The sequence below is a fragment of the Microcaecilia unicolor genome, chromosome 7 (assembly GCF_901765095.1).
Source record: "Microcaecilia unicolor chromosome 7, aMicUni1.1, whole genome shotgun sequence".
Taxonomy (NCBI): Eukaryota; Metazoa; Chordata; class Amphibia; order Gymnophiona; family Siphonopidae; genus Microcaecilia; species Microcaecilia unicolor.
The window spans coordinates 96,991,274-97,006,114 of NC_044037.1; the positions used below are offsets into that span (position 1 = coordinate 96,991,274).

The window sequence follows — 14,841 nt, forward strand, 5'->3', positions numbered from 1 at the left end:
GCCCCCCCAAACGACGATGAGGCGCCGCCGCGCCATTAGTTAAAAAAAAAAAACACATGCACGCACGCACTCCTCTCCATCCGCTTGGCTTTCCTGCTCTCTGTCTGCGTCCCGCCTTCCTCTGACGTCAGAGGAAGGCGGGACGCAGACAGAGAGGGCAGGGAAGCCAAGCGGAGTAGCGGACGGAGAGGAGTGTGTCCGTCTACCCCTCTCTCTTCCTCCCTCCCTCCCTCCGCCGCAGGCAGCAGTCTTTTCCAGCGTTCCTGGCAGCGGTAGCGATGTACACGCTGCCTTTGGCTCTCCCCCGAAGCCTTCTCTTCAAGTTCCTGTTCCCGCATAGGTGGGAACAAGAACTTGAAGAGAAGGCTTCCGGGGCAGACCGAAGGCAGCGTGTACATCGCTACCGCTGCCAGGAACGCTGAAAAAGCTGAAGACTGTTGCCTGCGGCGGAGGGAGGGAGGGAGGAAGAGAGGGGGTAAACGGAGTCACCATCTTGGACCTCGCGGGGGGGGGGGGGGGAGCAGAGGGAAGATGGATGGGACTGGGAGGGGTGGGGAGCAGAGGGAAGGAGCAGGAGATGAATGGGAATGGGAGGGGTGGGGAGCAGATGGAAGGAGCAGGAGATGAATGGGACTGGGAGGGGTGGGAAGCAGAGGGAAGGAGCAGGAGATGAATGGGACTGGGAGGGGTGGGAAGCAGAGGGAAGGAGCAAGAGATGGATGGGACTGGGAGGGGTGGGAAGCAGAGGGAAGGAGCAGGAGATGAATGGGACTGGGAGGGGTGGGAAGCAGAGGGAAGGAGCAAGAGATGGATGGGACTGGGAGGGGTGGGAAGCAGAGGGAAGGAGCAGGAGATGGATGGGACTGGGAGGGGTGGGAAGCAGAGGGAAGAAGCAGGAGATGGATGGGACTGGGTGGGGTGGGAAGCAGAGGGAAGGAGCAAGAGATGGATGGGACTGCGAGGGGTGGGGAGCAGAGGGAAGGAGCAAGAGATGGATGGGACTGCGAGGGGTGGGGAGCAGAGGGAAGGAGCAAGAGATGGATGGGACTGCGAGGGGTGGGGAGCAGAGGGAAGCCTACTGGAAAGAAGACACTGAATAAAACAGAAGACACTGGGACCAAAGCGAATAGAAAAACTAAATGATCAGACAACAAAGGTAGATAAAAGTATTTTATTCATAATTTATTAATTGAAATGTGTCAGCTTTTTGAAATGTGCATCTGTGATATTTTGCCTGTAAATTCAATTCCTTCCTCCACATTAGCATATTCATTTGCATATGTATATATGCAAATGATATGCTAATATGCTCCGCCCATTCTTTGCCCCCCCCCCCAAATGAAACAGTCAAACTACGCCTATGATTGTAGTTGTGTGATCACAAATACACACACACACACACACACACGTGTGTGTGTGTGTGTGTGTGTGTGTCTCCATATATCTATTTGGTATAATCCTCAGAATTTTTGTATCTTGTAATATATATTTCCACATTGGCATTATTCCTTCATTGGGGGCAGCTCAGCTCGGACCATAGAGCCACCTTAGGTACATACAAGTCCAGTGTAATTACTATCCGAGGAATTTACTGTCATTGTATATGCACCTACAGTCTTCCCTGTCCTGTTTGAGTTTCAGTAAAGTTTTCACTATGAGAAGTATGGGAGGATATGCGTACCAAAGACCTGTCCCCCAAGGAAGAAGGAAGGCATCCAAGGTCAGTATGCCATGTGATCTCAGTCTGCAGCAGTAATAAGGGACCCTTGTTGAGATGTGTGGCAAAGAGATCCACTGAGGGTGTACCCCACTTTCTGAATATTTCCTGGGCTATGCTCATGTTGAGAAACCACTTATGCAGCTTATCACTCTGCTCAGTTTGTTTGCCAGACTATAGCATTTCCTGACTAGTTAAGTGGCTCTGAGAAGCATCCCTTGACAGGAGGTAAAGTCCTCAAATCAAGTGCTTCCTGACACAGGAAGTACAAACCATGCCTCCTTGCTTGTTGATGTAGTACATCACAACCTGGCTGTCCATTTGGATAAGTACAATCTTGTTCATCAGTAGATTTCTGAAAGCCTTTAAAGCTTTATTGCTAATTAATTTCTTCATGTATTTAGCTATGGTATTATGCCCCGATGCAACCATTGATGGTGTGAAACATGGACATGTCAGGTTATTATATTTAATTTTTTTTGTGTTGTAGCTGACATAAAAAAATCTGTTCTATTTTGCTCTACTTGTTTGGACCATGAATGGCTGTAGTGCTCCTGGCTATCTGTTCTTCAATATGTAACTTTGCCTGCTCCAGACATTCCTGAAGGTCTTTATGTCAATGCATAACATGGATAATGCTGTCCACATTTCTAATCTTAGGAAGAGTTGTAATTCACAAAGCAGAACAGTCAAGTTAGATTTTAAAGCTGACACATCTGAGCTTGACTCAACTGAAGGGCAAGAGGTCCTCAGAGGTAGAGTCTAGTGTTTCCATGGCCTGGCTGTCTTTTGGTGTTCTGCTGAATTTGGCTAGGATCACCATGTAAGAAGGATTGTAGAGTCTTGGAAGGACATGCTGAAGTTGTGCTCCAGAAGTAATTTCTGTTCTCATATCCACACTACTGAAGTGTTGGGCAATAAGTAACACACAGTTGGCCTCACCAAGGATCCAATGGTTCCTGCACAGCTCAGGAAATACAGGGTGAAGCAAAAAAAAAAAAAAAAAAAGAAGTAATACAGTTTTTTGTAGTTTTCTCAGCAACTGCTTTGAATTTCAATGAGAAATTATAAGTACTTATTTAGGGCCCTGTTTACTAAGCCATGAAAATTGCTGGGTGGTCATGCTAAAAAGTCTGTAACTTCACCATACTTAAAGATAATCTCATTGCACTCAGCACAAACACAGACAGTAATAACAAATAAAGATGTAAAATTTCACATTGAAATTCCAAGTGGCTGCTGAGAAAATAGCAAAAAAAAACCCTCTAGGGTTTTACTTTTTTTTTTTTTTTGCCTCGCCCTGTATATTTATTTCAAAGAGGTCACTTACTCCTGCTTCAATCAGTCCCCTGAATATGCTTAAAGTTTAGCACCCCTTTGCATTTCCAGGGCCCAGGGCAATGGCTCACCCCCTCCAGATACTCTAACAGAGTGCCTTCTTTCCTGTCTTAAACGTGGAGAATTCTGTAGCTCATAAGTACAGTGGAAAGCCATTCTCTGTGACCTAATGCCACACTTTTATGTCTAACTCATGTAGTATACAAAAACAAAAAAGAGACTAGTTTCCCGAGAGCATCTAGTGATACAGCATGCTGAGTACCTGCCCTACAGAGCTTCCACTTGGCATGTACGCTGCACCAAATACCTGAGTCCACAAGCTGCAGGAAGATGGTTGTTGCCTGTTGCAATGTGGATTGTATGTAGGACAGTAAGCAAAAGCTACTTCTAGTTATGACTATAACTTTCCAAATACAAAAGAGGCAGACTCAAAAACAGGGGGTCTGAGGAAACAGAGATCAAATCAGGTGGCCATCCTTAAATAGACTCGCAAGCACCCCCCATCCCCAGTTAACAGCTGACAAAAATCCGGATATTCAGCATCACTATAAGGATAGTGGCCAGCACTCAATATCCAGATATGGTACCCAGAAATATTCAACCCGCTATATGGATAGCTAATTTGTTAGAACAGCCTTTTTGCTGAATATCATCGTTAACTGCTCTTGCTCCCCCACGGACTGCCCCACCACTATTCAGACAGCACCAGGGAGGTCTGTAATCACTTTCAGTAGTATATCAGGATATTGCCATTAAAAATTAATGGATGGTCCTAGTCAGCAACAATTATCTGGGTAGTTATACACACTTGTACTTGGACTGCTAGTACTTGCTCTTCTTCTTGAGTCCTCATGAGCAATGGGATGTGATTCTTTCTCTATTTTAATATTTAAAGGAAGGACAGATGAGGGAACTGGCCAGTCTGTAAAGAAAATCAAAATAAATCATTTAAAAATGAGTATCTTCAAGATGTATACTTAAGTATTCTTATTAAACAAATTATAATATAAAATGACTCCCAATTAGTTCAATGTTTCAAGTGCCTTGAGTATGCAGAACAGTATTTTATGTACTTAAATAGTCTCCTATAAAGTTGCCTAATGTATATGCATATAAAAACAGATGCAGACAAGTCATAACACAAGCATTTCTCAGGGAAAATAAAGCAAAACTGGGGTGGGATTGGCCCTTATGCATGTACTTTATAAAACACGTTCATGACACCTTGATCTTGTTTACATAACTCGGTTTTGACTGTTCTGCTTTAAGGATGTCAATAAAAATGATCTCTATATATAAAAGGCACCACCAACGTTCTAAATGAAGCCTCCAGCCGGAAGTGTGAAGGGGGAGAGATATCCGGTTTCCCCATTAGTGTCTGCCCCGCCCTCGCTCGCTCTGTAACACAAACAGTGAAGGAAAACACAGCAAAGCACGAAATCAAATCACTCTCTCTGTAACAGTGAAGGAGAGGGGGGAGGGGAGAGAGGGCAGAAGCCCTCACTATCTCTGTAACACAAACACAGCACAGCAAGAAACTTAACACTGAAGGACTCAACTCCGAGGGGGGAGGGGACAGACAGTACACGGGAAGGGAGAGAGGGCAGAAGGCAGGGACACACACACTCCCATATGCACACAGAAGAAAACCTTGCTAGTCCCTGTTTCATTTGCATCAGAAACGGGGCTTTTTTACTAGTTTAAACATAAATGCATGTGTTCATCCTGGCACATACAATTAAACTTGCCTTGTTGCAGATATAAATGTGTGATCCTCCATTTTTGGCGTATTAAAAAAAAACAGATAGATGCAACATATGCACACTAACAGCATGGCATTCTGTTATAAAATTATCCTTATTAAGTCATATTATAGCTGTAGCGAGTTTTATAATAGTATTAACCTTAGCCTGTAGAATTTAGCAATACAGCATCCAAATAGGCACAAAGGTGGCCTAGGATAAACCTCAAGAGCTGCAGGCCATGGACTGCACCCTGGGGAGAAAGGCCTGTTCAGAAGAAATCCTGTCGCACCAGTCAGCCTGCACTACCTGCTGAAGGCAGAGTAGTGGTAGCGCTATACAAATGCTAATAATAATAATACCTACACCTTTGAGAGTAGTAGGGAGCTCTCTTCGTCTTGCTTGAAAACCTCCTGGATAAGGAGGGGGCACAAGGCATCCAGCAGGCGAGAGTATCGATGGTACAGGTATGCTTCTTAATGAGGTCACTGATCTCCTCCACCTTCTCTCCAAAAAGGTTATCCCCCATCATGTGGCATCTGCCAATCTCTGCTGAACTTCAGGGTCCAAGTCAAAGACATGTGGCTATGAGAGTCTGCAATCGCTATACTCTGGGCAGAGATGTGGGATGCCACATCAAAAGTATAGTAAGCGCTCCTGGCCAAAAACTTACTGCACACCTTCTGCTGCTTGGCCAGATGGCAAAGAGATTTGGCCTGCTCTGGTCCAAGACCTCGAACATCTGGGCTCATCCTCCGTCTCCAAACGGATTGGAATGGCAGTCGCCATTTCCCTGACAAAACTTGGGAAGACACTCAGGTGGAGACTTCCTCCTTTCCTCTGGAGGGGAGGGGTCAGATGGGATACCATAGGATTCTTCCTCCGAGAAGTACCAAGGGTTCTCATCAGACATCCATGAGCATTCCTCAACAGTGTCAGCAAAGAGCTCCTCACGGGAGGGCTGAGACTGAGCCTGCCTTGAGAAAGAGGAACCATGTCCTTATCTGGAACGCCATCGAGATGCAGGCTCCACCCGTGACTCCAGTGAAGCTTTTTCCACCGATGTCAAGGGGGTGCCAGCACATGTGGCTGTTGATGCCGGTAACGCATGTGGCACCGACTCACCACAGGCTGAAGGTCTTGCGGGGCAGAAGGAAGAAACGTGGCTGGTGCAAGCACCCCAGACACCAATGCACTCTGCTGAAGGGGCCCCACCAAATGCTCATGGAGCATGGCCTGGATGCGCTCGAGGGCTGCCACTGGGAAAGGCTGGGATGTCGGCCAGAGGCAGCCTGCTGAACTGTAGTGGTCAGTGTAGGTGTCTGGTCCTGGCTACACAGAGACCCTTGCGTTGGCACCTCCTTGATGCAGGGAGAACACTTCTCCCAGTGTCGATGCTTCTCGGGGACTGGATCCCTTGGTGCCCCAGCACCATGCGTCAAGGGGGATCGATGCTGATGCTTCCTGGCCTTCGCCCGATGCCAGTCATTGATACTCCTTAGTGCCAAAGAGGACGACATCGAATTCCCATGTCTCCTCAGTGTCAGGTCTGATGTTGACTGTGTTCCTGGGGGCCCTGCACAGTGGCTGCTGCCGAAGCAGGTGGAGATCTGTTCAATGCATGCCCACTCCCAGTGTCTGACATGGGCCTAGCAGACATAGGGATCGATGCACCCGATGCCAGTGCAAGGCTCGACACCGATACTGATGCCAACATCGAAGATTCGGACCGGGTTCCAAAAAATCTTTCTCTGAGCCTCTGGCAAGCTCAATCCCTTTCTTCATATGAAGGTAAAGAAAACAGCTGGAAGGGGTATGTTCAGGCCCCAAACACTGGAGACACCAAGAATAGGTGTCCTTTCCAGAGATGGTCCAATTGCACCGAGCACAGCGCTTGAAGCCACCGGTTACCTTTGATGACATGGAAGGGAAAACAGCTGTGGCGACCTTAAAAAGGGGCAAATCACCAAGGAAAAGCTCAGGCTTAAGAGGGCCTACTGAGCACAAAAAAATGAAGAAAACTTAAAAGTGGAGATAAAAGGAAATTAAAACTGTAAGGGGAAAGAAAAAAACCCCAATAGGGGAAAACCAGAGAATATTTGGGAAAAGTCCCACAGGGAAGGCACAAAACAGCTGTAGGAAAAGCAAACCGCACCAGACGCAGTGATGGAGCCGCGAAGCTGCGCATCTTCTCCTCACATTGGATGGAAGAAGACTGATAGTCCCATGCTCTCATGGCAGGCGGGAAGGCACTCATGCATGCATGGTGGGGATGATGTCATATGCATTTAAAACTGTACTACGCTTTTTTAAGCATTCTGCTCCGGGCGACGTGGATAATGTCATTTACATGTGAGAAGAATATATCCTGCCTCTCCTCGGAGAATGTAGAGCGATATACTTGAGGTGCAAAAATGTAAAGGAACCGTATGTGATATGGGATGAGAGGCTGATATTTGCAGGCCATAGAGTGAGCTGGCAAAATTGTGTGACAAAGTGGTAGCCAAAGGCAAAAGAATGCTAGGCTAGGGATAGTCATAACCAGCAGAAGAAAGGAGGTGATAATATTCCTGTACAAATCACTGCTGAGGCCCCACTTGGAGATCCGTATTCAGTTTTGGAGGCCGTATTTCACTATGGCCATAAAAAGACTTGAAGCTGTTCAGAGGAAGGCAACAGAAAGGATATGGGGTACAAGGCAAAAGATGTATGGAATATCCTCCTGGGGGAGGATATTCGGATCAAAAACAGTGATGGAATTAAAAAATGTGGGATAAATACAGAGGATCCCTCCTGCTGTTGGATGGGAGAAAACCAAGCATTAGTGTTGAGACAGAGAGATAGAGGGCAGATGCTGGGGGGAGGGGAAAGAAGGAAGATACTGTGGTATGGAGAAGAGAGAAAGGAGAGATGTTGCTGGGTGGGGGAAGGGAAGAATGAGGGGAGATGCTGTCAGAACCACCAAAATTCATAGGGCATTCTGTACAGGCTGCTAATGTATCTCTAGCTACATGGTCAACCAGTTACTGTAGCTAACCAGGAATGAATGAGACTAGGGGTAACTTACTGGTGAAGGATGAGGCTGAGGCAGAGAAAGTAAGTAGGGAAAAGGAGAACTAAGGTACAAGGATGGAAGTTAGACATAGCAAGGAGAGGTGGAAGAGCTTAAGAAGATGAAAGACAAGTGAGCTGGGGGAGAAAAGCTGTTGGACAACAAGAAAACAGAGGTGGAGAAGACAAAGATGACAAATGAGAGAAAATATTGATCAATATATAATCCAAATATAAAGAAAGAAAAACATATCAGGTTTTATGTGATCATAGTATTTATTGTTTGAATACAATTTTGTATTTTCTTTTTAAAATTTTTATCTATTTGGTCTCTGAGTGTGCATTTTATGTTGTTTTGCTTTTGTGGAGCACCTGCCTCTTTTCTACCTGTTACTAGAACATGGAACATGTTGCAGTGTTAAAACAATTACATTTTCAGTATTGGGGGAGCAACTGGAGGGAGGGTTAATACATTTTGATTGGTAGAACAATTTAAAAATGCACATTTAATAAAATGAAAGGTATCTTGATTGATAAATTTTAAAAAGTTATTGGAATCACAAAAGGAGGTTCCCATACTATAATCTTACATTTCATGTCTGGCAATGCCTGTTGGACCAAAATAGCATGGCTTTGCGCTGCTCCTCCTTCTCTGACTTCTTTCCATAACAGAACTGCATCACTGCATGCCTAACAGTAGCACCATTTCTCACTTGTACAGGAGTTTTCTTTAGACAGCAGGATTGATTGGGCACACAAACAAGCAACAGAACAGCTTACTCAGAACCAAATGTGAAGTTCTGAGCATGCTCGGCCCTTCTCATATGCGGTGATCTCATCATTTAGTTTCAAAACTCAAGAGGAAATACTACTGTTGGGGATGGGAGAGGAACTATGCACAATTGGTCTTATTGTCTATGGAAAATATTCGTTACCAGTGACATGCAGGATTGAGTCAGGTACACAGTGGGTTACTCCCAAGGTCAAGGCTCACAAGTTATAGATATTCAGTTCATTTTGCAGGAGCAGGACAGTCACAGTTAAAAATATGACAGTTGCTGATTTCACAAAGCACAGCTCAACCAAAATGCACTATCTCCAACTTAAGACTCGTTCAAGCAGTAGTGTGAAGTGAAAATATGGAGCAAGGACCAAGTGGTGTTTTCCGTATGCTATCCAGCACAGCAGATTTTATGAGAGCTAAAGTAGCCGCAGAGACTCATTTTTGGTGAGGTCACACTTTACCAGCTAGAGGAGTACCAGTTTGATTGTAATACAATTGCATACAGGAAGATAGCAAATTTGCTAAGATTCACTTGGCCACTGGATGAGCAATTTTGTTGGGGTAGAAGACACAGCAGCTGTGTTTCGGCGCCTCAGTGCCTGCTTCAGAAGTCTTATGATGTGCTGTTTGACACTTCACCGAGACCGCATTTGGCAGTTCATGAAGGCTTTCTATTTTGATCCTGAATTAAGGTGACAATTCAACAAGACACATTTTTTCTTCTGTACCCTCTTTTATAATCAGCAGTAGATCATAAGACTCCTGAAGCAGGTGCTGAGGCGTCGAAACACAGCTGCTGTGTCGAGTCGTTTTTGATGTTTCACAATAAAGATTGTTTATTTTCCACATGTCTCCTCCATTGCTTGGAAAAAGCCAACTTCTCCTACTCCCCTTCCAACTTCGAGACATTTGCATAGGCATTCAGTGAACCTCCACCTTGTGTGGTTTTTTTCTCTTCCTCACATGTGTGTAAAAATCAGAAGGTTAGGACTGACAACTGTCTGGCTTTGTTCAGATTTTTACATTTATGTCCAGAAGCTAGAAGGATGGCTAACATTTCTGGAAATTTTTCAGTTTGTCAATGCTTTAATTTAGCTTTAGTTAGCAATACATATAGTAACCAATAAGAAAAACTTTCAATTCAGTCAAGTCTTACAGAATAATTATCAAAGAAAATAACTATAGGATCAATACTCAGCTGGCAGCAGTGAGCATTTTGCTGACTGCTGATGGTGTTACTCCTGGATATTTAGTGCTGAGCTATGTCCGGGCTTCGGCACTGAATATCATGTTTTTATGGAGTCAGCTAACACATAGCCAGTAAAGCTGATATTCAACACTTAACCAGCCATGGGTTACTACATAAAGATAGGACTGTGTTTTATGCAGTCCCATTTATGGGATGAATATGGCACTTAACCGGCCAAGTGCTGACTTTGCCCCCAGAACACCCCCAAAATAAGCCTTTTTTCACTTAGGCGCTAACTGCTAATATTCAGCAGCAAGGAGAAATGAGGCCTTACCTGCTAATTTGCTTTCCTTTAGCCCCCCAGACTGGCCCAGCGAGTGACTGATGGGTTGTGCATGCCTTCCAGCAGGTAGAGACTGAGAATTCTGACTCTACAGAGAGAGCCAATAAGAGCCCTTGCTAGGTAGAGAAAAATCCAGGTCATTGTAACAAAGCAGAAGAAGAAAAAGAAACCGTATTCTGTGCACCCGGGAACCTGAGCAACCACTGACACCAGACTAATACAAAGCCTGTGCATCACACTTCATGTGCCTTGCACCACTTAGGCACTAAGACATAGCATGAGACACTCAAAGATATGTCCTAACTTGTTGTGTTTTTTTTTTTAAACCATCAACCAGGAACTGTAAATGGACAATGCAGCTCTCCAAAATCCAAACATACTTACTAGCTTACCAGAAAGAACCAACAGATAGAAATACATGGGCGGGGCCTGGGCCGGTCCAGAGGGACTAAAGGAAAGCAAATTAGAAGGTCTAATTTCTCCTTCCTTAGCGTCTCTCCGGACCAGCCCAGTGAGTGACTGATGGGAAATAACAGAGAAATAAATTCATGGGTGGGACCCCAGCAATCCCGCTGTGAGAACACGTGCCCCAAAAACTGCATTCTGACGACTTTGCACATCCAATCTGTAATGCTTCGAAAAGGAATGCAAGGAGGACCAAGTCGCTGCCCTGCAGATCTCCAAAGGCGGGACCACACAACGCTCAGCACAAGAAGCCTGGGAACTGGTTTGCCTATCAGGGGCCACGGGGGAAAGGCATACAGCAGACCCTCTGGCCAAGGCAGAAGCAGCACATCAATCCCTTGAGCTTTCGAGTCCTTTCAGCGACGGAACAACATCAACACTTTCGTGTTGGACACAAAGGCGAACAGATCCATTGTCAGAAGACCCCAGCAGCGCACCACTGACTGAAATGTGTCATCGCTGACAGCCCACTTCCTGGGATCCACTGTGGCGCGACTGAGGAAGTCTGTCTAGACATTCTCTGCTTCTGCTACATGAACCGCCGAGAGAGACAGAAGATGTAACTCCGCCCAGCTCATGAGTTGAGTTGCTTCCTGTTCCAACTGGAGACTTCTTGTCCCCCCTTGATGACTGACATACATGTTTGTCTGACATGATGCGCACTGCTTGGCCTTCCAGTAGGGGGCAAAATGCTTGAAGTGACAAACGAATTGCTCTGGTCTCCAAGAGATTGATCGAATAGGCAGTCTCCTGCAGCGACCACAGACCTTGTGCATACCTGTCCTGACAGTGGGCTCCCCAGCCTTTCAGGCTGGCATCCGTTGTGACCACTATCCACTGTGGAGTATCCAGAGGCATCCCTCTGGCTAGTCTGGACGTCCAACGCCACCAACGAAGACTGCCATGCTCCTGCGTCGGTAGCGGCAACTTTCGTAGGAGGGAGTCCCTCTGTGGGGACCACCTGGAAAGTTGGGACCTTTGTAACGACCTCATGTGGGCCCTGGCCCAAGGTACCATCCCTATTGTTGCAGCCATAGATCCCAGGACTTGAAGATAGTCCCTTGCAGACAGAAGAAATGTCCAGAGGAACTGACGAATCAAGGTCTGTAACTTGAGAATTCGGGCTTGGGTAAGAAACACTCGGTCCCTCTGAGTGTCGAAGCATACGCCCAGATAATCCAGGGATTGAGACAGTTGCAGAAGACTCTTCTGTGAGTTGACTACCCATCCAAGGGACTGCAGAAAATGGACCACGTGCCCTGTGACCTGCAGACTCTCATGGTAGGTCTTTTCTGTTGAGCCAATCGTCCAGGTACAGGTGAACAAAAATTCCTTCCTTGTGGAGAGCTGCTGCCACTACCACCATCACCTTGGCTGTAGCTAGGCCGAAAGGTAGCGCCCGAAATTGGAAATGCTGGCCGAGAATTGCAAAGCACAGAAAACACTGGTGCAGAGGACAAATTGGGATATGAAGATAGGCTTCAGTAAGATCTAGAGCCATCAAATATTCCCCGGGTCGCACTGCCACGATGACTGAGTGAAGAGTCTCCATTCGGAAGGTGGGGACCTTGTGAGCCCAATTGACCACCTTGAGGTCCAGGACCGGTCTGAAAGAACCTTCTTTCATGGGAAAGACAACGTAAATGGAATACCGACCCTGTCTGAGCTCCGCCGAGGGAACGAGACAAATGGCCTGGGGGTTGAGAAGCCTTTCCAGAGTACCCCTGACGATGGATGCTTTGAAGCGAGACCGGCAAGCAGACTCCAGAAATGTGTCCGACAGTAGACGTGCGAATTCTAAGGTGTACCCTTCTCAAATAACCTCCAGCACCCACTCGTCGCAGGTAATCTGGGCCCAGCTCCGGAAAAAACTGCACCAAATGCACTCCCATGGGAACCAGAGGCTGGGCCCTGACATCTTCACTGTGAGGGATGGGTGAGGGACTGGAAAGAGGCTCCCAGGTCCTTGTCCCTCTACAGGGTCCATGAAAGGACTGAGTCCTCTAGAAAAAAATCATTGCGCTGGCGCTGCCTTGCCCAATTTGAAGCGACGAAAATCGCGACCTCAACCCCGGCCGACAACAAACCACGTCCCAAAGCTTTAGGTCGGTCTTCAGGGAGTCTCAGGATCTTGGTTTCTCCCAGACTGCGGACCAACTTTTCCAAGTCCTCACCGAACATAGAGTCCCAAAAAGGAAATTTACTGAGCTTAGATTTAGAAGCCACATCAACTGACCAACCTCAAAGTCAAAGAGACCTCCTAGCAGCTAGCCCCAAAGTCATAGACTTGGCCGAAGCCCGCAGTAAATCGTACAAAGCATCTGCCAAAAAGGCAGAGCCCATCTCCAGCTTAGCTATATCAGCATCTATAGAGGACAAATCATCCGAAGACCTATCAAGAACTCTTTCAGACCAGCGAAAGCAAGCTCTAGCAATCAGAGACCAACAAATGGCTGCCTGCACTGCTAAGGTCGAAACATCAAAGCTACTTTTCAGCAACGCTTCCAAACGGCGATCCTGGACATCTTTAAGAGCAGTGCCACCATCTACGGGCACTGAATTCCGCTTTGTGACCGCTGAGACCACTGCATCCACTACAAGGGGCTTTAAAAGAACTCTGTCAGCATCTAGAGCCAGATACAGATGAACCATCAACTTAGCAGCCTAAAAACCAAATCCGGAGCATCCCACTGTGTCTGAATAACATCCCTGATATCCTGATGCATGGGAAAGGTCTTACCTGGGCTGCAAATTCCCGTTAGCAGGAGGTCCACCTTGCGAGGCTCTGTAACCGGAGATTCCTCCTCCTCAGAAAGTAAGGTAGAAGGATACCAAGGAAATTAATTCCTGCAGATCCTCCTTGTGGAAAATTCTAAGAAGAGATGGATCCTCCCCCGGAATAAGGGGATCCATCCCTGAATCCACTTGACCAGAGTCCTCATCTAACAGGCCTCCTTGAGAAAAATCTTGTTCTTCTAGGGAGGGCATCTCCTGATCTGGATCAGACCTTCCAGATCTCAGGACCCTCAGGGTCTTTTTAGATGCCACCATCTGACCCTCCCCTAATTTCCTCCTAGCTGAAAAGGAAGAAAGGCTTGACTTCTGCAGCAAAAAAGCTTTATACATTTGCATAACAAACTCTGGGGGAAAACCTCCTTCAGAGCTGGCAGGGAGAAGAGAAAGATCGCTAGACTGAATCTGCCCAGGGGAGGGGACTGGGAGACAGGCCATTCAGTCGACCCTGAAAAGGAGGACAAAACAGCAGCCGTTCCCAACAAAATCGGAGCCAGCGGAGCATCCTTGCTTACTGCCGATTCAGCACCCACTGAGGGTAAGGCCAGCAACACTGCGGGAGAGGGACCCAGATCCGAAGCTCCTTCAATGGCGGTACAGTATTTATATTGCGGCACTGACACACTGCGCAGTTTCGCTCCCTGCTCACTCCCTGTTTTTTTGGTTTTTATTTGTAAGCTGCCACTGGTGAACGGTGCTATGGAGAGAGCCTAGACAGCAGCTATCAGAAACAAACAGGAGAGCCACTTTGCCTCAACACAGCTTAAACTGAATATAATTAGGTCTGCCACCTCTGTTTGGGCAGCGGAAGCCATGGGCTTTCTACGATCCTGAAAAGGATTGCAGGCTCCCTAAATACATAATTATCTCAACCTTGTATCTGCTCATGACAGTTTATATTGGGTTTCTTTCTAATTATGTAGTTTGCTACTACCCAGACTGTGTAAAATTGTCATGAGCAGATACAAGGTTGGGATAATTATGTATTTAGAGGGAGCCTGCAATCCTTTTCAGGATCGTAGAAAGCCCATGGCTTCCGCTGCCCAAACAGAGGTGGCAGACCTAATTATATTCAAAACGCACTTTATTCTTTTCAGCAACACCTCCAAACGGCGATCCTGGACAACTTTAAGAGTTGTGCCACCATCTACGGGCATTGTATTCTGCTTTGTGACTGCCAACACCACTGCAATGCACCAAGACCAAATGCGGTTGCCTCTCCTTGCCTCTTCCCTCGAAGAGCTTGAGGGGCCTTCCAGCACACAGAGTGACCAGCACTAACATAGGGAGGACTAGAGGGGGTAGGGACCCGGCCACCCGGGTATAACACCCCCAAGGCTAAAAGAGATTATCCTGGACCTCTGCCTCAAGCAACCAGGTTCTAAGATACAAGTGCACAGAAAGGGAGAAAAATTCTCC

The 14,841-nt window shown here is 46.6% G+C and overlaps 1 protein-coding gene across 7 annotated transcripts in view; it reads right to left on the bottom strand.

Moving 5' to 3' along the window:
- Positions 1-14,841, bottom strand: part of LOC115475173 (zinc finger protein 184-like) — a 94,111-nt gene that overhangs the window by 28,694 nt on the left and 50,576 nt on the right. For all 7 annotated transcript variants that reach the window (XR_003942961.1, XM_030210936.1, XM_030210938.1 and 4 more), the window contains exon 7: positions 3,864-3,977. Coding sequence is in view for 6 of the 7 variants with exons in the window: in XM_030210936.1 (XP_030066796.1) it covers positions 3,864-3,977 (114 nt within the window). In the remaining variant the exon portion in view is untranslated. The remainder of the gene's footprint in view (positions 1-3,863; positions 3,978-14,841) is intronic.